Source organism: Balaenoptera physalus (genome assembly GCF_965194825.1).
Source record: "Balaenoptera physalus genome assembly, chromosome: 19".
Taxonomy (NCBI): Eukaryota; Metazoa; Chordata; class Mammalia; order Artiodactyla; family Balaenopteridae; genus Balaenoptera; species Balaenoptera physalus.
In genome coordinates this window covers 66,639,898-66,664,767 of record NC_138900.1, presented here as the reverse complement: position 1 = coordinate 66,664,767, position 24,870 = coordinate 66,639,898, and the positions used below count along the sequence as shown (strand labels likewise).

Genomic DNA, 24,870 nt, shown 5'->3' with positions numbered 1-24,870 from the left:
CGGGTTGGGGAACTAAGATCTCACATGCTGTGTGACACGGCCAAACTAAATAAATAAATTAAATATTTAAAAAAGTAATAATAAAAGGCAGTTTAGGCTTCCCCTGATCCTGGAGACTCCAAACAGCTCTTGCCCATGGGGTGCCACCTGGTGACGATGCCCCCTGCCTGTCCACCTGCCACACAGCCTGCGCACGTGCTTGGCTGCCTCCATAGCCGTGTGAGCCAATTCCGCGTGGGAAGCCCCTTAGAGTAGGAACTGGCTGTCCCCACACACACCCCTCCCACCGGTTCTGCTCCCCTGGGAATCCCGTGTAAGCTGCAGCGTGACACCGAGGGCGGGAAAGCGACACTGGGACCCTGCTGGCACCGACCCCAGGCCTCGTTCAGATCGCACCAGTCTCCGCGTGTGCCTGTCGTGCTGCCCCCCAGACACGCCCACCCTCCCTCCCCGGCGCGTCCCCGCACCCACTAACCTGCTCCCCGTCTACTGCTCGGACGCTCGGAGGATGTCACAGAGATGGGAGCATAGGGCGTGTGACCTCGGAGACGCCTCTGCTGACACCTCCCAGGCGGCCAGGCCCGAGCATGTGCCTAGGGGCACACTCGCATGTTTAACCTTTCACCCAGACAGGGGCTTTCGGGGTGTTTGCAGGTTTGGTTATTACAAACAAAGCTGCCATGGACATTCGTGTGGAGGTTCTGTGTGAACATGAGTTTCCATTTCTCTGGGATAAGTGCCCAGGAATGTGCTTCCTGCGCCACATGGTGAGGACATTTTAACTTCGAGAAATCCTTCCGATCTGTTTCCAGAGCTGCTGCCCCGTCTTACACGCCTACCAGCAGCGGCGAGAGGCCCGGGGTCTCCGCGCCCTGCTGGCATCTGGAGGGGTCCCTGTTGTGTCTAGCTGTCTCCTAGCCTCGTTTCCCTTGCTGAGCGTCTTTTCACGTGCTTACTCACCATCCACGTCTCCTCTCTGGTAAAATAGCTGTTTCTGTTTTCTGCCAACTTTCGAATTGGATTGTTTGACTTTTCACTGTTGAGTTTTGAGAGGTCTTTATTCTAGACATTCCACTAGTCCTTTATCAGATATGGGGTTTGCAAACAGTTTCTCCTGGTCGGTAGCTTGTCTTTTCAGCTCCTAACAGGTCTTTAAAGGAAAGTAAGTTTTTAATCTTGATTGAGTCCACTTTCTCTTTTATTTTTCGTGGAGAGTGCTTTGGTGTGACTGTCTCAGAAGCCTCTGCGTAGCCCCAGGTCCCAAAGGTTTTCTCCTGTGTCTTCATCCCAAAGTTTTACAGTTTTACATTTTATGTTGCAATCTGTGATCCATTTTAAATCAATTGCTGTTCAAGGTGTGAGGTTTCCACCGAGGTTCATTTCTTTCATTTTGCCTGTGGAAACTGCTCCCGCACCATTTGTTCAAAAAGCTGTCCTTCCTCCATCAAACTGCTTTTGCACCTTTGTCAAAATCTAGCCGGCATATTTGTGTGGGTCTATTTCTGGGCTCTCTATTCAGTTCCACTCATCAATTTATCTATTCCTCGGTCATTCTGGTTTTTAAAACTTTATGTGCTCAGTTCATTCTTTCACAATCTTAAACCATTATCTATACCTTTACTTAGAACTGAATGTCAGTTTTCAAAGTTCCTGTTAAATAAAAACTTAACCAAAAGGGAAAAGGGCAATGCCTAGACCTACAGACCATCCTGACTGTTTTAATTCTAAGATGAGGCTAATGTGCGAGCTGAACACTCCTGCCTAATTCTAAGATTATGCTAGTTACACACAGCTGAACACTCCTGCCTAAGTCCATTATCATTCACAAGGAAAGCACGCCCTACAGCTTGTGACCTGTGACCCCGTGCCGAGGGCTGCCCGCCCCGGCAGACAGTGACCGCGAGCGCAGGGCCCCCACCACCTCCGCGGGGCAGTCACGCGGGGGCCGCCCCCCTCAGGCAGGACTGCCCCAGGGCCCCGCGTGCAACAAAGCCTCAAAGCTGGAGCGGGCACCGTGGTACCTTCCCCGCGCAGACAGCCAACAGCCCGTGCAAGATCACACAGCTACTCAGTGGCAAAGGCAGGTTTGAGCCCAAAGTTCTCAAGCGGCAGAGCCAAAGTTCTTTACCAAAGTCAGTGAAGCCGGACCTGCACCCCACGACTCCCTGAGCATCAGAATCTCCTGGGGAAGCGAGGGCCCGCCCGGAGAGCCTGGACTTCTCTTTTTTTAACAATTCCCCCAGGTGATCCTGATGGGTGCCCCTGGTTTAAAACAACACCAAGCACAAAATCCCCGCCCACTGCTCCCAGTAGCACCAGCTTCCCCCAGAGCCCACCCGGTCCAGCCCACTGTGCGATGTGACCTTCCGTCTGCTTTGTTCAGTGACGCATCCCGGCTGCCCAGATGACCGCCCAGGACACCGGCAAGCCTGTGTGTTCAAGGAGCAGCCTCAGATCTGAGGGGCAACCTCGGGCTCACTCGGCTGGTCCATACGGTGAAAAAAAAGAACAGAGCAGGCGCCCATAGGCGCGAGGCCCAGAGCACAGCCCAGGATGCCGTCTACACTCAGGGCAACCTGCGTCCTGAGGGCTGACTGGGTGCGCCCAGCAGGCACCACGAGGCTGGCTGATGTCGGACGCTCGGTGAATGATGAGGGTTAGTGTTAGTGATTTCTCACCCTCCCGGGGTCGCTGAAGATCAAGGAACACTAAGCACTCACACGCGTCATCCCCTCACAGCAACCCTCGCTTACGATTTTTATTCTCCTTTGACTGATGAAGAAACTGATGCTTAGAAAGGGTAGAATCTGCCCAAGGTCTCATCACGTACAGGTGACGCAGCCTGGATTCAAAACCAAGAATCTCTCATGCCCTTTGCCACTTGTTGGTGGAGAACAGGAATAATCCTATTTCAACTACTGCTACCACTTACCCTTTCAGTGCTGGGGATTTTAATGGTTTTATTTTGATGGATTTACAACCAAATATCTTCAGCTTTCAGAGCTGTCCTGGGAAACATTTTCCAAGTTCACTTACAAAGTGGCCTTCAACTTCCCCTCAGTTTCAGGAAACTGCTTTGTGAGTAGGTCAGAACGCCCTGTGCTGCTGTCCTAAAACACCGACTCTTCTGCCCCTTGCTCATCAGTCCCACCATGTGACCATGGTTTGAATGCACACCGAGGCTGCCATCAGTGAACCAGCGGCCACGGGCGTGGCTCAGGGCGGGCGGGGGCAGGTCAGGCATGGGGTCAAACCCCACCAGCACTCCTTAGGCTCCCCGGCGGAACGGGGTCCCCTGGGAAACATCAGGTCTGTCCAAGCAGCACGGTCACGCCTTATTTCCAGTTTCCAAGGAGCAAGAAGAACGTCCACAAGCGCTGACTGTGAGTTCTCTGAGCAAAAGCTCATCCGGGAGAGGAGACCCGCCGCCACCCACAGCAACGCGCCATGGACACCAAGATGCTCTAGGCCTGGGGCCGGGCTGGCGCGTCCCGAGCGTCCACAAGTGGGCGTCCACACAGGCTGGGGGCACTGCCGTCTTAGGAGAAACTTCTAACCTTCCCAAGACAAGCCTAGGCAACTTAAAATGCCCAAAGGCGAGGCTGCGCGGCGGGGGGGCGGGGCCACGGTGTCTGCACCAACTCCCAGCCGGCAAAGCCAGCCTCCAGTGTGACCTGCGACCGCAACTGCGCACAGCACCGCGGTTCACAAGGAGCTGCCGCCTGCAGCCTGTGGTGAAAGGGACGCTCACGTACTGAGGTGTGGGCATCACTCTGGCCCACACCTGCGTCAGCTTGACTTTGCGGCCTAGCGGACACTCACTGTACATCTGCTTTAACCACTAAAGAAAAGGCCACAGTGCTCAGAAGCAGAGAGTGTCCATGCGAAAATACCACGAAATGCCCCCTCCCCGGGAGGCCGGTGCTGCTCCTCCTTCCACGGTAAGCGCCCCTTCCCAGGGGCCAAGGCCACGCCGGCTCGCTGTGCGCAGGCTGGTCTGTCCCACGGGAACCCTGAAGGAGTGCGTGTGTCCCTGACCTGTCTGATGCTCCCTGTTCTGACAAGATATGAAACTGTGCTGAAAACCCTGCTTCTCTGGAGCAGTCTTCTGTGCTATAGTCCTTAGTTTCACTCACGTAAAACTCTTCTCTGTTCATATTATAGATTGTTTATTGATTATTTCCGTCAACACGTGAGTGAGGCAGTCAAGTCGGACATTATTTCTGCTCACACAGTGATGCCCAGTTTTGTTTTCTGTGGTGGGGGAGGAGTTCCAGCCGAATATTAAAAAGTGTGTGGGGCTTCCCTGGTGGCGCAGTGGTTGAGAATCTGCCTGCCAATGCAGGGGACACGGGTTTGAGCCCTGGTCCGGGAAGATCCCACATGCCGTGGAGCAACTACGCCCGTGTGCCACAACTACTGAGCCTGCGCTCTAGAGCCCGCGAGCCACAACTACTGAGCCTGCGCGCCACAACTACTGAGCCCGCGTGCCACAACTACTGAGCCTGCGAGCCACAACTACTGAGCCCACATGCCACAACTACTGAAGCCCACGCACCTACAGCCCGTGCTCCGCAACGAGAGAAGCCACCGCAGTGAGAAGCCTGCACACTGCAATGAAGAGGAGCCCCCGCTCGCCACAACTAGAGAAAGTCCACGTGCAGCAATGAAGACACAACGCAGCCAAAAATAAATAAATAAAATAAATCTTAAACAATAAATAAATACAAAAATAAAAATAAAAAGTGTGTGAAAGTGTTTGCCTTCCTCTCTCCTACCACTGAGCCTCACTACAGTATATCTGCTGACACTGATCCTTCTGCAATTCAAAATTGTCACTCATCCAGCTCAGTTTGGGAAGTGTATATAATATTAATTTTCTGAGTTTCATGTAACCCTCTACTGACAGAAGCAAGCTCGCAAGAATCTCAAGTAATCCTCTTTTCTGCTTATGAGAATATGCCAGCAGGAGGGTAAGGCACATATCCTTGGCTTTTCACTTATAGTCCTGCCTCACATACAAGAACCGGGGTCCTAGTAAAATACGAAATTGTGTCCCACGTATTGTACTTACAAAAAGAAAATTTTTTACTTTTTTACCAGGATCCTAGAGTTTCAATAAGAGCAAAAAAAGAGGGGTCGGGGGGACACTCCTCAGTTAAACAATAAAACCAGATGCCCCGAGGTCTTCACACCTGAGAGGCAGATAGGCTGGGGTCCACCATGACCCCCTGCCCCCTTTCATAGGTGCACCTGTTCTGGGAGACGCCGCACAGCCAGGCTCCATTTCCAGGTGCCTTCCACGCAAAGGTAGCCCCGGGACAAGTGCTCACGCACCCCAGAGGCCTTAGGGAGTAGGATGGAGGGCATGGGGCCTCAGATCCCTGCGGGCAGAGCAGTGGGAGGACCAGAAATGCGACTCGGCACCAAGAACATGAGCAGGAGGCACAAGTCTCAGGGGTCCTGGGTTGTGGCAGTTCACGTAATCCAGCCAACACCCGAGCATCTAAACAGTCACTAACACTTGTCTTAAAGGGTTTATTTCTCTAGCTTGCAGGTTAAAGATTAAAAAGTCATAAAAACCAGGATCCAAAAAAATACTCTTAGGGATAAGAATAAATTAGCATTAAAACTTTGTTTCCAATATCAAAGGGGATGAGCAAAATACAGTGTAAAACCAATTCCCCCAAAATAACCAACTGCACCAGAGAAATGGGGTAACCTGCTGCCACGAACGTCAAACCCCAGCTGCCTGGAGCCAACAGGGCCCAGAAGGCGTGGGATCCAACCCGCCCGCCCCCCACAGAAGCCACAGCGCCCAGGACAGGACTCTGCAGGTGCAAAGCCACAGCCCCGAGCCAGCAAAAGAGCCGTGCGTCCCTTCTTCTCCTTCCCGAGGAGCTGCAGAGACGCCTGCTCACAGAAATGCAGGCCTGGGACTGGCGGACACCCCGGGCAGCCAGACCCTGGCGCCCACAGCTCCGACCCCAACGAAAGGAGAGAGGGCGCCTCTAGGACTGGGCAAGGGACGTCTTGCACAGCCCGAAAGGAAGCACTCGAACCAAACAAAAGACCCACAAGGTGGGGGGGGTGTCAAAGGCCACGGGAGCCCCCGAAGAGCACTCCCGCCGGCCACAGCTGGAGCAGCGCGAGCCCCAGTGCCCGCCCTGAGCCCAGTGCCTGAGGGGCGGACGCTCCCGGGGAGGCAGAGCTCGACCGCGGCTCCCTGGGCGGGGCTGGCGCAGGCCCCGGGGAGGACAGCGCCTGCGCAGAGGCCAGGCCTGCCGCCGCTCCGCCCCGGGACCCGCCTCCACACCGCACAGGCCACGCCGCGCTGCACCCCAGCGGAGGCGGTGGGAGGCCTTCACCTCTGCGACCGCCCTCCCCAAGCCACCAGGGGCACCCCACGAGACACCTGACCAGCGCACCCCAAAAAGCCATACACACAAGGGGCTGAGTAAGTGCCACAGGCCAGGAGCCCGCGGAGACTCAGCAACTGAATGTCACGTGGACCTACAGTGAAGAGAGAATATTATACAAATAAACTCCAGAGTTTCAACAAACAGGAAATCTCCTGAGGGACACAAAGCAAACAACACCGCCTCAAGAAGTTCCACGTTTATTAAAGTTCTGTATTTATTAAGGAGACTGAATTCATAATTAAAACCTAGGCCAGATGTCTTCACTGGCAAACTCTACCAGATAGTTAAGGAAGAAATGAAACTAATCCTATAGAAACACTTTCAGAGAACAGACGATGGGGCTTCCCTGATGGCACAGTGGTTAAGAATCCACCTGCCAATGCAGGGGACACGGGTTTGAGCCCTGGTCCTGGAAGATCCCACATGCCTCAGAGCAACTAAGCCTGTGTGCCGAAACTACTGAGCCTGCGCTCTAGGGCCTGTGAGCCACAACTACTGAGCCCACGTGCCACAACTACTGAAGCCTGCGCGCCTAGAGCCCATGCTCCGCAACAGGAGAAGCCACCGCAATGAGAAGCCCGTGCACCACAACGAAGAGTAGCCCCCGCTCGCCACAACTAGAGAAAGCCCAGGCGCAGCAACGAAGACCCAACACAGCCAAAAATAAATAAATAAATAAATAAATAAATTACTTTTTTAAAAAAAGCGGACAATGAGCTCACCTTCTGAGGCGAGCATTATCCTGATAACAAAACAGATAAAGAAACGTCAAGAAAGAAAACTACAGACTAATACAGTCCATGAACAGAGATGCAAAAATCCTCAACCAGATATTAGCCATCACTCCAAAAACATAAAAAGGTACTACCCTATGATCAAGTCAGGTTTTATTACGACAGAAATGCAAGGCTGGGCTTCCCTGGTGGTGCAGTGGTTGAGAATCCGCCTGCCAATGCAGGGGACACGGGTTCGAGCCCTGGTCCGGGAAGATCCCACATGCCACAGAGCAACTAGGCCCGTGAGCCACAACTACTGAGCCTGCGCGTCTGGAGCCTGTGCTCCGCAACAAGAGAGGCCGCGATAGTGAGAGGTCCGCGCACCGCGATGAAGAGTGGCCCCCATTTGCCGCAACTAGAGAAAGCCCTCGCACAGAAACGAAGACCCAACACAGCCAAAAATAAATAAATAAATAATAAAAATAAAGGAATACCTTTAAAAAAAAAAAAAAGAAAAGAAATGCAAGGCTGCTTTAGTATCCAAAATCAATCAGTATAATTCACCGTAGCAACAGAATCAAGAAGAAAAACCAGGGCCTCCCTGGTGGCGCAGTGGTTGATAATCTGCCTGCCAATGCAGGGGACACGGGTTCGAGCCCTGGTCTGGGAAGATCCCACATGCCGCGGAGCAACTAGGCCTGTGAGCCACAACTACTGAGCCTGTGCGTCTGGAGCCTGTGCTCCGCAACAAGAGAGGCCGCGATAGTGAGAGGCCCGCGCACCGCAATGAAGAGTGGCCCCCGCTTGCCACAACTAGAGAAAGCCCTAGCACAGAAACGAAGACCCAACACAGCCATAAATTAATTAATTAATTAATTAAAAAAAAAAAAAAAGAAGAAAAACCAAATGGCATCTCAAGTAGGTACATAAAAAGCATGTAAAAATTCAATGCCTGCTCAGGACAAAAACTCTCACAAAATAAGGAATCTAAGGGAAATTCTTCAACCAGATAAAGAGCAGCTATGAAAAATTTACAGCTAACGTCACACTTAAGGGTGAAAGGTTGGATGCTTTCACTCAAAGACCAGAAATAAGGTAAAAATATTTTTTAAAAAGTATACACTGAAATGGAGATCCTAGCCAGTGCAGCAAAGTAAGAAAAGGTACAGAACTTTGAGAGGAAGTAAAACTTTTTTAAAACCCTACTGAAAAGCTACTAAAACAAGTGAATTTAGAAATAATTCAGGATAAAGGTCAGCAGAGAAAAGTCTACTGTATTTCTATATACTACCAATGAACACACAGAAGTTAAAATTTAAAACACAATACCATGTATCAGAGCATCTAAAAGTGTGAAGTACTTAGAGATAAATTTAACAAATGCATGTAAGAGATTTACAATGAAAACTGTAAGACACTGCTGAGAGGGACTGAAGACCTACGAATATGGAGAGCTGTACCTTGCGCACGGGTCAGAAGACTCAGAGGTGTCAGGATGGCAGTTCTCTCCAATAAGACACTGCTGAGAGGGACTGAAGACCTACGAATACGGAGAGCTGTACCTTGCGCACGGGTCAGAAGACTCAGAGGTGTTAGGATGGCAGTTCTCTCCAAGTGGGTCTTCAGAGTCAACACAACCCCAGTCATGAGGCATGAGTTCTCCTAAAACTAGAGCAGTACTCCAAATTATGAGCATGTGCATGATCTATTAAAACTTTTGACTACATCTGCTTCGGTGATTAGACTGTATCTCTAATCTGTAGTCATGAGGTTAACAATCCCCTAAATGGTATGTATGTAAACTGTATGTTTTCTTTGATCGGTAGCCCTGACATGTACAGGGTATCAGGATTAGGCCACCAGAAGTGTGCAGCTGTGAAAGGTAACCAACACCAGTCAGGAAAAGAAGTCATATGTACACAAAATTAAACGGAAATCGCAAAATTCAAAATTCGATAAGGAAAGGATGAAACAAATCCCTCATGGCTAAAACCAAACCATTTCTTCACAATTCAAACAACCCTATCCTGTCACAGTCCAAAGCCTATGAAATGCTGTACTTTTGACCTTAAACTCTGAACGATATGACCACCCGGAGACCCTGGGGCTGCACTGCCAGAACCGAGACGCCCAGGAGGAGGCCCCTCTCTACCCAGGAGCCATGAGGGCTCAAAAAAACCAGAACAGCCTTTCCACAAACATCCATCAACATTCTTTTTTTTTAAAGACCCTCTGGGAAATAAAACAAAGAATCAGCAATCAGCATATTAGAGGGAATTTAAATAATTTAATAACTTAAATAATTTTTTGATCAAATAGTTCAATTCTCTGTGGGTGAATAACCAGCTTAGAGGAAAAGAAAGAAGAAAACTTTCTCCTTACATGTAAACTTTCATCTTACATGACACATCTCTCTGAAAGAAAAACTTTAAAAGAAATCACTTTTTTTTTTTTTTTCAGTTTTAAGTATTAAAAGAAGCCTCTCGGGACTTTGCTGGTGGTCCAATGGGTAAGACTCCGCGCTCCCAATGCAGGGGGCCTGGGTTTGATCCCTGGTCGGGGAACTAGATCCCACGTGCATGCCACAACTAAGAGTCCACATGCCGCAACGAAGAAGCCCGCATGCCACGACTAAGAAGCCCACATGCTGCAACTAAGAGCCCTCGTGCCGCAACTAAAAGATCCCACATGCCTCAACGAAGACCCGTGTGCTGCAACTAAGACCCGGCGCAGCCAAAATAAATAAATAAATAAATAAATATTAAGGGGGGAAAAAAAGAAGCCTCTGATTCATTACAATTGTTTTAAAATTATAGGAACACACTGAAGCTTTAAAAGAAATGTTTAAGCTTTTAAATCTAAAAATTTGTTATATGTCAATAATATCTCAATAAATAAACCATTTGTACATTAAAAAATAAAGAAAAGAGGGACTTCCCTGGTGGTCCAGTGGTTAAGAATCTGCCTTCCAATGTAGGGGACGTGGGTTTGATCCCTGGTTGGGGAACTAAGATCCCACATGCTGCAGGGCAACTACTGAGCCCGCATGCTCTGGAGCCCATGCGCCACAATTAGAGAGCCCACGCACCACAACTACTGAGCCCACGCGCTCTGGAGCCTGTGTGCCACAACTAGAGAGAAGCCCCCGCATGCCGCAATGAAGAGCCTGCACGCCACAACTAAGACTAGAAAAATAAATAAATATTAAAAAAAAAAAAAAAAAATATATATATATATATATATATATAAAAAACAAAAAAAGAATAAAAATCAATTGATTTTAAAAGAAACACAGGGTTTCCCTGGTGGCGCAGTGCTTAAGAGTCTGCCTGCCAATGCAGGGGACACGGGTTCGAGCCCTGGTCTGGGAAGATCCCACATGCCGCGGAGCGACTAAGCCCGTGCGCCACAACTACTGAGCCTGCGCTCAAGAGCCCGCGAGCCACAACGACTGAAGCCCGCATGCCTAGAGCCGGTGCTCTGCAACGGGAGAGGCCGCCGCAATGAGAGGCCCGCGCACCGCAACAAAGAGTAGACCCTGCTCGCTGCAACCGGAGAAAGCCCGCGCCCTGCAACGAAGACCCAACTCAGCCAAAAATAAAAATAAATAAATAAAAGAAACACAAGCATTTTTCTAGTTAATCAGTATGTTCAGTTCATGAAAACGAACAAACCTGAACCAGCTGGCTTTGAATCACTCTCAGTAATCTGGCTCCACAGGACCCCGCTGGGCAGCAGGGACAGCTCCCTGGGTCCCCACCCTGCACATGGGCACTCGCACTGGCCTCCCAGAGGGCATCTACCAGGACAGCAACCCAGGTGGACCTGCACCCCAGGCTCAGCTTGGTCCTACCTACTGCCCGTCCTTCAAGTGGCTGTGCCTGGCCTCAAAGAAGCTCAGAAAACAGGGTTTTACATTAATCATATAAACGTCCCTGTCCACACACTTGATCCCGTCATGCCACACAATTCAATGGAGGCCGTTCCTGAAATGCTCACGAGGGCACGTAAAGGGTGAGCTGCCAGGTACTGAGTTGTGCAGCTCGTCACAGAAAGCTTCGGCGCCTGCCCCTTCCAATGCCAGCGCGACACAGCTTTAGGGTTGAAACCTCACGTCGCTACACCTAGGATCACAATGAGGCAAAATCCCAATTTACGGCACACTTACAAGGAGGAAAAAAAGCACCCACCTAAAAGAATTCAAGTCCATTTTTCTTTTTCCCAAGTAGAACACCATTGCTGAATGAAACCCCATCCAAGTAACCTTACAAACATGTTTATTACAATGATTAAGCTTTAGCATCAAAGAAAAAGGTTTTCTTTCTTTCTTTCTCTTCTTTTTTCTTGAATTTATTTAAAGGATCTCATTCAGGCGTAGAATCTGAAAAATCTGGATCCAAAATGCCAAATAGGGTTGGCAGCAGTCCACTGCCTCCTGTGCTCTGGGAATTCAAGAGAATAAATAAATAATTCTCAGAGCTGATAGCAAAGTCTAGTCCAGGCCAGTTTTAATTAGAAATAACCCACAGGCGAGTGGATTTTGGTGCGTCCCACAGCTGCAGGGCTGCTCTGGGCCAGGTGCGGCCTCTCCGAGTGGAGGGGTCAGGGACGCTGCAGTGGACGACAGCTCACCCACCATCCAGGGTCCTCGTCACAGCCGACAAGCCCCTCAGGGTCGTCCTCGTTTGTCCTGGGAGATGACAGACTTCCCAACAACACTCACAGCCAGTGCCAAGTGGCCTAAGGAATCTTAAGTTATTTTTTAAAGCACATGATCCGGATATAAAATAATCTGGGGTTTATATGCTTCTAACTGTTATTTTAAGTATCTGAGGTACAAAGTACTTGTAGAAGTACTTTATTACTCAGAATGTTAACCAATTTTTCATTGTTTTTTGGAGACTTCCTTTTCTGTGTTCTACAACCCACACTTAAGACACACATTTCTCATTTACTTATGTGTTTATAAATTAGTCATTTTCTAATTTAAATATACACTTTTTTCATTGATATACTAGGATTGAATTCTTGACCTTTACTTCTCCCCAAATTTTCTTGTTAACAGCTTACAATTACTGGCAATTTTTATTTCTCATTTTTAGAACATTCATGGAGGGAAATGCCAGATTTAGTATCCTCTTTGAAAATCATTCATAAACAACCTATTCTAAACTATATCTAAGAAAGCGAAGGAATGACCTTTCCTTCTATTAATCTAACATTAACTTGTATAAGTAATGGTTTTATTAACGATAGTAATAAATCTGCTGCCAACATACAATAAGTGTATTCTATAATGGGTTGATTTTATGTCACAATACGACCCTTTAAAACCAGAAAAGCTAACTGAGTTGGATTAACTAGATTATACATCTGAGTGTGTATTAGGAAACTTTACTCTGATCTCACCATTTGTCAATGCACACGGAGGTCTCTCCACGATGACAGCTTCTCCCCAGCGGAGGAAAGCACTCTGGGGTTCCTGACCGGGAGAGTCGCTAACACGCCCCCACGAGCCCCGCCCTCACCGGAATGCTGGAGAGAGAAGGGGCCTCCCTTCAGTCTGGAAGTGCCTTCCCCCAGGCGGCCAGCAGCGCCATCGTCAGGCGGGACATGGCCCGCGAGTCAGGCCGCGCTCAGCAGCAGGCCGGGCGTGGCCATGGCAGGTCCGTCACGGGCGTGCAGGAGAGGCCAGGGCTGGTGGCCCCTGCAGACCTGCCCTTCTCCCCCATCCTCCTTCTGAAGACGGGCAGACTGGAAACAGTACAACTCTGTGACTCAGCCCCATCACCCCATGGTGTCAAACGAGGGCAACCTGCCCGCCGAGGCCCTGACACCCAGGGAAGCCCCAAACGAGCGGCCTCGGGGTCCAAGCACAGCTGCAGAGCCACCTGCAGCCCCGAGGACTCGTCCTCGTCGCCCGACCTCATGGAACGGCCACAAACCACCGACGGTGGAGTTTGAGCGGCACGCCCCTGGGTCCTGGCCTCTTCCCGACAAAGTGACACACCTCCAGGAGAGCCGTCCTTACTCAGGGCAGGAAGCCTGTCTCACTCTCGCCTCACCTCTCAGAGCAACGGTCCTCGAGGGCGGGGGCCGGGGGCGCACTTGGTTATACCTGAGACCCCACGGGTTTAGCGGGCAGAGCCAAGGAGGCTGACAGCCTTCCAGGCATGAGACAGCCTCCCCGACAGAAACCTTTCCCACACAGATCTCAAAGGCCCCGTTCACGTGAGTGAACAACATGCTTCTCACTCTCTGAGCCCGGAATCTTACTCCATTCTACACTCATACACAAAGTATTTTTGGATAGTTTCAATATAAGGTGAATTTTCCCGGAATTTCACTATTGTTTGAGTCTAGAAAAAACTACACTTTGATTTATGTGAAACTTCATCAAGAACTGCTCATTTTGCAATATTCTACCACCAACTGGTATCTGAGTCCCAGGGTGACAGCCCTCCCAGTTGCCAGCTCTAACATGGGAGGTTGGGTCCTATTCACTAACTCCTTATGTAGTTCCCCCAGCCTTTTCCATATCAAAATATATGTTATTTTATTACACATGACCATCCTTTTATTTCTCCTTACATTAATTAAGACATTACATTAGGTTTTTAATTATATTTTCTAAACATTGCATTTTAGGGTATGAGGGCATTACAAAAAATTTATTCTTTAAAAAAAGCACTGGCTGGGACTTCCCTGGTGGCGCAGTGGTTAATACTCTGCGCTCCCAATGCAGGGGGCCAGGGCTCGATCCCTGGTCAGGGAACTAGATCCCACATGCATGCCGCAACTAAGAGTTTGCATGCCGCAACTAAGAGTTTGCATGCCACAACTAAGGAGCCCGCCTGCTGCAACTAAGACCCAGCACAACCAAATAAATAAATAAATAAATAAATGGACAACCAGCTTCTTTTTAAAAAAAAAAAAAAAGGTACTGGTCCTGGTAGGTCTGAGCCTCACTGCCTGCAGACAGGACACGCTCCACAAATGTTCCCTGGGAGAAAAGATACGGCTGACCCGTCAGGACAAGGTATAAACACAGGGTGAATCACCACGGACCAACAGGCCTTCCCTTTGGGGACAGAGACCCCTGGGGTCCCCCACCCCGGCTGGAGAGCAGCTTTCGGGGCCACGCAGGGTCTCCAACAGCCCAGGACACTTCTGAGAGTAACGGAGGCCCACGCTGCAGGCGTCATCCGCGGCTGTCCAGGCAGACCAGGACAGGCAGCCACCTTGACACGAGGCACGTACTCAAGCACCCTCCTCAAGCCCACGGGCCCCGGGGCACACGCGGGCGGACCTGCAGACGGGCAGCAGCCTGGCCGTGGCTCCCCTCCTCTGAGCCCCACCGCCCTCCTCCGCAGACACACGGGAGAGAGGCAGCAGTCGGCCCAGAGAGCCGCGACAAGACCCTCGGTAAAAGCCCCGCGCTCTCGTCAAGCGCAAAGACAAGTGTTGCCACCGTCACAGTGAGACTTCCTCGTAGCCCGCCGTGGGCAAGGATAAAAACCCCAACGGGGCTGATGGAAGGAGCCGCCCACGACCTGAGCTTCCGCTCATCTCAGCAGAGCCCCTGACGGTGCCCCGGACCAAGGACAGGCAAACAGGGCAGAGACAGACACACCCTTCCCATCGGCCCACACTCTCCAGAAGCTTCGATTCAAACGGCACCTGAACTACTACACGTCACTACAGCTAGGCTCTAGATAGAAAAACAAAATACAGGCACAATAAAAACTACAGACATGAATGCAAAGTTTGATATACTCAAGTGAAATGTATAAAAAGCTACCTATGAAGAAAAAAATCTCTCAAGACTAGCCAGATGGAACAGAAAAAAAAGAGAAGAAACGAACGTACAGCTTCAAAGCTCCAGTGGGCCAGTTCCAAAGAAGAGAGGCACCAGCCTGGCTTATGTCAAAAAGAAACGGTGAGGACGACCCCAGCCGCCCCGCAGAGGCCCCGTGTTTCTGTCCAGTCTGACTAGGCTCCCGCCCTGAAAGCGCCGAGGGGCCCGGGCCCGGGAAGGAGGTTCTTACCATCGCACTTTGTTGCAGGTCTGGGTGGCGCCGAGAGGAGAGCCCGCCACCATGGGCACCTGGATGGGGCTGTGCTGCTTGTTGGTGACCAGATCCAGTTTCTCTTCCAGTGATTTACATGTGGCCTCCAGAGCCTGCAGCTTCGCTTCAATGCTATCCAATCGCAAGCAGATTGTCTGGTTAATGGAATACAGGAATGACTGCAAGTGAAAAAAAAGAAAGCTTCAGGAAGGGCATCCTGAACTCCAAGGAGACAATTCCAAGGAACATCAAGCAGCTATTTCCCAGACTCAGCTGTATCTATTCCCACAGAACAATCCCCGCACTTCAGCTCTTTAGTTATAAGCCAGAAGCATTTCACTAAACAAGCTCGACCTTGTGCACTCACAATGTGACTACTTAATCGGGCCCTTACTTCTGTGTAGTTGCGATTCTTAGTTACACTTAAGTCCGTATGACACAAGATGTAAGTGGACGTTACGACGCAAGTTTCTATTAATCAGTAAACTTACACATAAAACTAGTCAAATTCTACAATGAAAACAGATTACATCCAACATCAAAGCGGCCCGGAAACCCGCCTGCTCATGTTACGCTCCCCCCGAGCCCCACCCCCTAGGTGAAATGTGGCAATGACGCTCCCGCGCGTGGGAGCAGCACGCCTGCCACCTAGTGGCCACAGAAAGAGCAGCCTCGCCTTCCACTGCTGCCACCCAAGTCCCGCCGACCACAGGGACGTGCGTGGCTCCAAAGGCAAGGAACGGCTCAGACAAACACCGGACAGGAAGCTCGCCCCCTCCCACGGCGGCCATTCCTGCCCTGAGTCGGCAGGGACACAGAGGGAAGCAGGCTGCTCCCCCCGCTGGCCTCGCCAGCTGATACTGGGACACGGGCGCCAGCCAGGAGCAAGCCCCTGGAGCATCCAGCCGCCCAGTTCAGCAGTGAGGGGGCAGGGGAGGCAGCAGCCGAAAAGAGTCAAGAGTTCGTATTTCACCTTTTCTCTCTCCTTTTCTGCCCTTGACTTCAAAGGGAAAAATGCCCAGAGTGCCAGTCACATCAGCAGGAAGGGGACAGACCGCGGAGAGCAGATGGGCACAGGGGCCATTCAGAGCAGACCGGGACCCCAGCGCACGGCGGCACGGAGGCCGGCCCCTCTGCCCACTAGCTGCGGCTGACCCACTCCGGCGGCCGCTCCCCTTCCTCATGGGAGGTGACCCCACAGCTAAAGCCACGTGGTCCATCACACCGTGCGGCTGGAATCAAGGCCCGGGAGGCGAGGAAAATGGATACTCTTATTCAGTGCTTTTAACAGACTGAGCTGATCTTTTGAAGAGTTTAAACACATCTAACTGCCTGGTCTGTACGGCAGTAAGGGCAGCAATGGGGTAAATAAAACCCACACACTGTCCCAACAACCTGCTGTGTCTCAAGCAATCACCCCCCTGACAAGTCCCATCGCGGGAGAGCTAACACATATGCAAGAGGGTGAAATCCCACATCCTCCGCTGACTCCCCGCAGGAGGACGGGCCGTGGAGGCACGGCAGACCGTGAGAGGGTCATGTGGGGACATAGCACTGACGGCCCATCCCCTGAGAGTGACATCGAGGCAGCGCCCGAGGCCCACCCTGACCTAAGACGTCGTGACAACCACTAGCCGCTGGCTGAAGTCTTGAGATACAATCACCGATGACCCCATTATTTTTTATAATTTGAACACATCAACCATGTGGCTCCCAAATTCCCTAAACACAGTGAAACCTCATTGTCTTAATTCTGAATTAGAAGTCATTCTGCCTGGAGTTTGGACGAACATCACTGTTATACACTAATAACACAACTTCACAAATTAATAAAACAAAGAAAGGCAGAGAATAGTACTGTTAAATAAGTCTTCTATATACAAGGGATATTAACCAAAAATCATCCAAATCTATTCCTTTTAAAGAGCTCTGAGCAACTTAAATGTCCATCGACAGATGAATGGATAAAGAAGATGTGGCACATATATACAATGGAATATTACTCAGCCATAAAAGGAAATGAAATTGAGTTATCTGTAGTGAGGTGGATGGACCTAGAGTCTGGCATACAGAGTGAAGTCAGTCAGAAAGAGAAAAACAAATACCGTATGCTAACACATATATATGGAATCTAAAAAAAAAAACTGGTTCTGATGAACCTAGTGGCAGGGCAGGAATAAAGACACAGACATAGAGAATGGACTTGAGGACACAGGGAGGGGGAAGCTGGGGCGAATTCCGAGAGTGGCATGGACATGTATACACTACCGAATGTAAAATGGATAGCTAGTGGGAAGCAGCTGCATAGCACAGGGAGATCAGCTCAGTGCTTTGTGACCACCTAGAGGGGTGGGGTAGGGAGGTGGGAGGGAGGGAGACGCAAGAGGGAAGAGATATGGGGATATATGTATATGTATAGCTGATTCACTTTGTTATAAAGCAGAAACTAACACAGCATTGTGAAGCAATTATACTCCAATAAAGATGTATTAAAAAATAAAATTAAGTTAAATTAACCAATTTAAAGTGAAAAAAAATAAAATAAAGAGCTCTGGTAATCTGGTGAGCACACAGGTGCCGGGTTCAAGCCGGGGCCCAAGGCCCTGCTCACCGACCAGGGGACGGGGCTGAGGCGGGGCCGCTTTCACTGCACCTTATCCACATCTGACTGCTGTGCTGTTTACCACACATGCCTCTTTTGTGATAAAATTATAACTGCATTTTATTTTAAGACATAATGTGGGGTTACTGAAGCAGCGGCCCTCTATCCATTAGTATGAGACAGAAATTTAACTGAATGTGTCTTTATACCACCCCACGTATCTTTACGCTCACGCTGCTTCTCCTTGTTAAAAAGGTGAGCCGGATGTTTCTAACCACAGCCCTATAGAAGCAGAGGGTACAGGAGAAGTTGCTTAGGTTCTCTGCACTGCTGTCCTAACTTCTCACAGGTGCTGGTGTTTATCTCTGTGGCTCTGCAAACTGCAGACCAAACAAGCAAACCCAAGAACCAGCCATCACCCACGACTGACTCAGTGGTTTCCCAGAACCCATACAGCAAACTTTAAAATTGAGGTGACATAAACGATAGGCACAAAAGTGCTTCATCACTAGTAGAAAATATTCGCCACAGGAATTGTGCACTTTCCCTCCGTGCACAATAGGTCCACGGGTCTAAGGAGGAAGGGCCTCATGTGGCAGCGATCCCAATTAAACAATGTGATTCTTCGAGGGAAAACGTCATGACTTTATGCATTTGTGGGGGGTTGAACAGTGACTCCCAGAAATGATACGTCTACATCCTCACCCCCAGAACTTACAAATGTGGCCTTTCTTGGAAACAGGATCTTTCCAAATGTAATCAAGTTAAGATGAGGTCATCCTAGGTTAGGGTGGCCCTAAATCCAATGAGACTGCCCTTATAAGAGACAGAAAAGGAGAGACACAGACACGGAGGAGAGGCCATGTGAAGACGGAGGCAGATACTAGAGGGACGCGGCCACAAGGCAAGGGACGCCTGGGGCCCCCAGGAACTGAAAGAGGCAGGAGGGACCCTCCCCCAGAGCCTCTGCAGGGAACATCCTGATTTCAGACTTCTGGCCTCCAGGACTGTGACACAGTAAATTTCTGTTTACGCTCCCCGCTCCACCCCGCATTGTGATAATTTGTTATGGCAGCCCCACATAAGATACAAACAAAAACATACATTAATATTTTTACCTTTATAGAAGGGTCCTGGCAATTGATCTCTAGTCGCTGGCGTTTCAAAGCTGGTTCATCTTCGTCTGTCACTACATGATTCTCCAGTACAACTGAAAATTAAAGGCAGAGACAAAAAAACTTTAAATCAAAAGGTTTTACAGAGCTGTTTAATATTAAGATAGTAAACAGTTCTGACACCTTAAGTATAAAGGTGTCACCTTAAGGTTAAATGAGAAATGGCACAACCTGCTTCATATTTTACATTTACAGATTTAACTTAAAATTCTCAGTCAGGCAGAAAATAGGATCTCTCCCTAATCTCAAGAAAAACTGAGATACCGGATAAATTTTTTCGCTAATGCGCCACTGAGTTGACCCCAACACCAAGACTGCAGGCTCCTCACTCAATGCTCTATCCAGCTACCCTTTTCTGATAGAATCCAATCGCTAATAATGATTTCTTCCCGACTTTAAAATAAAGTCTTGTCAGCCCGCCACCTCATTCCAAAATCAAAGCCACTCTCTGAATATTACATTTTCTGAGGTGCTGGTCATCAAACTCGTCTCAAACGTAACACGCTAAGTTACAGGGAAAGCTGTTCCCCCCGGCCAGTGTGGCTGAAATCAAGGCCTCCCACCAGCACCTTCCAAGGGGTCTTCAGGGCTTCTCCACGGATGAGCAACTCGGCCCAAGTTCAAGGCCGGCACAACATGGTCCCAAGCCCAGTGCCTTTACACCTGTATGTGCCAGGTGATTCGTCTCAAAACTCTAACATGTAAAGACGCTGAACAGACCTGCGACTCTAACGAGAACCTGTCAGGGGTCCCAGGCGAGACCAGTAAGCTGGTTTCCAGAGGTAAGTTGTCACCCAAAGCTCTACCTTGCAGAAACCAGCCACGGGCCAACGATGCCAGAAGCATCCTGCTTACCAGAGGGCTCTGCATCGTACACTGTGTCTCCACACCTCAAACACCTCCATAAAATGTGTGGGAATGAGTTCTCATTAAGGTAAAAAAGGAAAACTCCATGGCTACAAGTGCAAAACACAGGTTCTCAGAACCTTCATCGAAGCCTACCTACTCCCACTGGACGCTGGTAATTAAGAAAGGACTGGGAGAACGGGGGGACTCCGGCAACCGCTAGTCTAATCCCTTTAACTTGCTGAAATCCAGTCCAGAGAGGTTAAGCGACTTGACCAGGGTCACACAGCTGGCTTCCTGTAACTACAGAAGAAGACTCCAAGCCCTTGGCAGAGCGAAGCACCTCAAGGCTGTAAGCAAAGGGCAGTGGAGCAGATGAGGGAAAGGAGACACAGCCCGTGGCGGTGACAGGGGCACACACCTGGGTTCCGGCGCTCACTTTCTACGGGCCGCGGGGCTGCTAGTTTACTTTCTTCTTGGTCCTTTTTTACTTTGTTTTTTATCGCTCTGCACGCATTACTTTTAAAATTAGACAAAAGAACTCAATGTTCATTTTAAAGCCATCACGATCACCTGGAATGACAGGCCCGATGAAATTTACAATCGTATGTGTGTGCAGATGGGCAAAGAGACTGCAGCCGTGTGGTGAGTGCGTGCAAAGTCACAAGAACCTAAGCATTTTGATTTTAAATGGAAATCAGAAAAAAAATGGAAGGACATACATGCCAACAATTTAGAAGCAGTTCTATCACTAGGATTATGGGAAACTTTTATTTCTTCTACTTGCTTGACTATACGTTTAAGTTTTACAAAGTTCACGTTTTAGAAATGAGGAAAAAATCATCTCCATCTTAAACCCACTCAGGACAAATGTGTGGGACGCAGCACAGTGCTTGCCGGTGCTGGGGGAGTCCTCTGGGGCCAGGGATGGCAGGCCTCCTGTCTACGAAGGTCTCAGGGAGCCCCGCGCACAGTAGGTGTTCATTACACAGCCACAGCTATACTTCCCAGTTAGTTAAGGAACCCACACGGAACACCACCAGGATCAGAAGTGACTCCTCTAATCCTTCTTTGGACTGTAATCTACAGAGAGAGAATTTAATTGGGAAGTAAACTGTCAGAATTTTAATAGTTCTAAAAATGCTTAAAATTTATATAACTGGAACATTTTTCTTTTACAGCATTGCAGTGTGAGTGTTTTCTAAAGAAACTGTCATCCACCCACCAAAATATGAACAGTTGTTTTTAAAATTGTGATGTACAGTGACAGTGTTGCTTTTTTTTTTAGTTCACTGGTTTCTGAGGTGCGGTGCTAAATGAGGTCAAGCCTTCACATTCTCGCCCTAAACAAACTGGTTCACTTTTACAGAGAAAACTGGGGTTAAACAGCTACATTCAGATGCCCTGACTTGGCTCAAGGATCTGGCAGGTCTTGATCTTGCCAGTTACCAGGTGATAGTGCTTCTTATAAACAAATCAGAGGCAAAATGACAAAAACTGACTAAAGAATAGCATTCGTGAAAGGGCGCCCCAATCTCTTTGTGACTGCTTGTTCAATCCCAAAATCATGCGCTACCCACCCTTCCATACATAACTAATTTCCCAGTGAAGCTTTTTCAAGTAACACAGCAAAGAGATCATACAAGATAGACATCGTCACACTTTCTTATGAGATTTCTAAAAATTCTCTTTTCTGTGGGGAAAAAAGTTAGCATTTCAACTCTACTATTCCAGAAAGAATAACCAGACAACCAAAACACTATGTGATTTAATTGTGTACGCTTGTTATTTCAAACTTAACAGAAATATAAAACACATTAAACTTTATATAAAAAAAAAGGAGGACCCTTACTAAGAAATCCTTTTATAAAATAAAGTGCTAACAAAGTATTTCATAGGTGAAGTAGCTCAAGATGAAGTTCTTGAAATTTAGGGTTTCCCTTATAAAGTGTCTAATATCTAGTTAAAGTTCCAAAGTAGATGGGTGCCTTTAAAGTCACTAAGGAAAATTACCAGCCCTGGCAAAAGGGCAGGAAAGTCACCTCACAGAATAATCGGATAAAGCCTGTCTTACCAAAACTTGAACATACACAGCGGTTCTGCTTCTGGGAACTTACCCTACAAAACTATCTGCTGCAATACGCAGCAAGGACCTTTGTAGCAGGATGTACTTAAAAGAAAAACAGTGCAAACGATGTGAACAGCGTCCCCGGGGAAGAGGTGGATGAAGGAGGGAGCACCTCGCAGGTGTCCACGCACAGGGCAGCCTGTGCACAGCAGCGGAAGAGGCCCAGACGTGACCACAGGGGGCTTTAAGGGGGAGTCAGGGGAGCGGGGGGTGGGGCAGAAAGAGGGGCCAGGGCTGGACAGCCACGTGCGGTGCAGAGGTGGGCCGAGGGGAGGCGGAGGGACCACCGGGATGGGCACGGGGCTGACAGAGCTCACGCGCTCTGGTCCGGGTTTTTCATACAGGGCACGCACCGCTTTTTCTCTTGCTTTACTGAAGGGAGCGGAAACTTGTGGAAGCGCTTCGGGCTTTTCCAGACTCGGGGCAGCGCCGGCTCCCTACCGCCCGCGCTCTGTACCTGGGTGGTCGGGACTCAGCTCCTCCACGGCGATCTGCACCACGTCCGCCAGGTCCTGTTCTGACATCATCCAGGACGAGAGGAGAGGGGCCGGTCAACGGGCAGGAACCAGACTCACGAAGCACGGGGTTTCTGTCACCTAAAAACAAAAGCCAGGACAGCGGAGAGGGAGATGAGCGATCGTGACCTTGAAATGCTGGGAAGTGCTAGCCACGATCTGTATCCAAGAGGACACCAGAAGCCTGGGGGTTTTTTAAATATAGGGTTCCTCTTGCCCCAAACCACCAAAAGGTTAGTGCCCTTTGAGAACTGAGAAATGGCCCCCAAACATTTCTCACTGCCTCTGTCCTTCAGCACAAGACTAGTCCCCACCTCGTCAGTCCACTCCCACACCCCGTCCTAAGTCACCTTCCTAAGACAGCTAGGACACATCACCCCAAGCCAGATGTCCCGGGTCCCCTTCTTGCACACGGAACACGTCCTGTCCCTCGCCTGCCCCTGCCAGCTCTCAGATCCACTAGACACACCACACCCCGGAAACCATCGAAAACATACCTCCCGAATTTTACCCAAACGGACCCTTCCGCCAAGGCTGTCCCCCCGCCCCATTCCCACTCCTTGCAGCGCCCTCCCCTCAGGCAGGCAGAGAGCGGCGGCTCCTGGGAGGACTGAGCCCAGCACCAGCCCCCTGCCCCAGCCCGGGGCCTGCCCGCCACCACCCTGCCGCCGCCAAGATGGCACCACATCTGCAACGCAGTGCGTTCCTTTCTTCCTGATCCTCAAACACTCTGATTAGACCTAGACACGCCGTCTCCAAAACAGAAATGAGGCCACGTCTCTCCAAATACGACCTATCAACACAGTGGTCTAAATGCAGTACTTGCAAACAGGGTGCCTGGAGATCAGGAATCAATGCCACCGTAATACTTTTATCATTCTACACTTTATATTTTAATTACCTATAAACAAATATTTATGAAAGAAGTAATCTATCTTCCCCAACTGGACTGCACGTTCCCTGAGGGCAGACAGTGGGCACCCAACTCTACAGCACAGCGCCTGCCTCGTATGTGCCCACCATCCTGAGGCACACCCCACCCCCACTGTGCCCACGCAGGGCAGCTGAATTAAGAGGTTCAGATCACCTAGTCTCAACCAGGAGTCTACTGACTGCTCCTTTAAATGGCTAAGTTCCAAAGGCATAAAATTAAATTTGCAGGTTCCACACATGTTCTTAAATCCTATAAATCCAGATTTAAATTCTACAGCTTAAACGGTAGCAGCTCCAGAATTTCTTGGGGACAACCATTTGCAGGAGAAGAAGCCAAGCTCCTGCCTTAAATTTCCCTTCACCGAACGAATGCAACACTTTCATGTAGGTGCAATCCATCAAATGGCCAAGGTGTGTTACCGCCATTTAGACACCTCACGTGAGACTGAGGAAAGCACGAAAGCACCAAATGTCCCTTCCAGAGCAGACGCCGATGACAAACAACTGGGGGGTTGGGGGGGGGGGCAAGGGACCGCAGAGGTACTGCCGCCGAACCCTTTAGAAGTCCAACTAGGGAGGGATGGCAGGGACAGAGATTTTTAATCTCTCAAATGAGGACAGCGAGCCCAGGTCAAGGTCGGTAACAAGCTGAGAGATCGGGTGTTTCCTAAAGAACCCCAAAGCATGAGCAAGTGGGCAAACCGCTGACAGCACGAGGTCCTCAAGGGAGCAGCAAGGAGGAAGCAGCGGTCAGAGAGAAGGAAAAAACGGGTCTGCTTGGGAACAGTGGCTGAACCCAGGAGGTGAGCACCATTGGGGGCAGACAAACACCAGGGCAACATTCTGGACCACAGACTCACAAAGACTACTCATCCAAAGCTCCCTCCTGCGCTAAATACACTGGAAAGAAATGACTAGAATAGAATACGAAGCGTACAGGACAGGGAGAATGAGAGTCTAATTACAGGGGGGAGAGGAAAACAGCCAGGAGAGCGCAAGAAAACAGCTACCACATTTTTTACAACTTTCTAAAAAAAACAGAAAATAGAGCTCTAGGACACGGAAATTAGAAAAACTATTCTAAATCTAGCCTTCCTTCCATATATCCAGGAAAATCAATTCCATAGAAAATTAACAACAGAAAATATTGAGGTCAAATCTCATGCCAAGGTGATACCTATTAAAAGCGAATAGGAGCAAAGTAGCATCACTACAGACAGTGAAAGCATGCTAGAAAGACATGTCCCTAAGAGATGAAAACTCTCTCCTAATATTTCAAAACAAACTAATATTCATGAAGGAAATTATATAAGGTATCACTAACCATAAACCAGCATTAGAAAAACTCAGAAATGAGGGGGGGAAACTCAGAAAAGATTACAAATAAAAGGAAAATAATTTTGGAAATGAAGGCTAAACTAGAAGGAATCCAAGAGCAAGTAAATACAATAAATTACACCGTAA

General features: G+C 49.3%; 1 protein-coding gene across 10 annotated transcripts in view; it reads right to left on the bottom strand.

Moving 5' to 3' along the window:
- The window catches only part of BANP (BTG3 associated nuclear protein), a 108,187-nt gene that overhangs the window by 59,880 nt on the left and 23,437 nt on the right, over positions 1–24,870 (bottom strand). For 8 of the 10 annotated variants that reach the window (XM_082436917.1, XM_082436915.1, XM_082436923.1 and 5 more), the window contains 3 exons: positions 22,416–22,554; positions 18,928–19,019; positions 15,187–15,386 (listed from right to left, as the gene is read on the bottom strand). In XM_082436917.1, the coding sequence (XP_082293043.1) occupies positions 15,187–15,386; positions 18,928–19,019; positions 22,416–22,485 (362 nt within the window). In that variant the 5' untranslated portion in view covers positions 22,486–22,554. Of the gene's footprint in view, positions 1–15,186; positions 15,387–18,927; positions 19,020–20,251; positions 20,340–22,415; positions 22,555–24,870 lie in introns of those variants that run through there. The other 2 variants (XM_082436924.1, XM_082436916.1) reach the window with 2 other exon arrangements.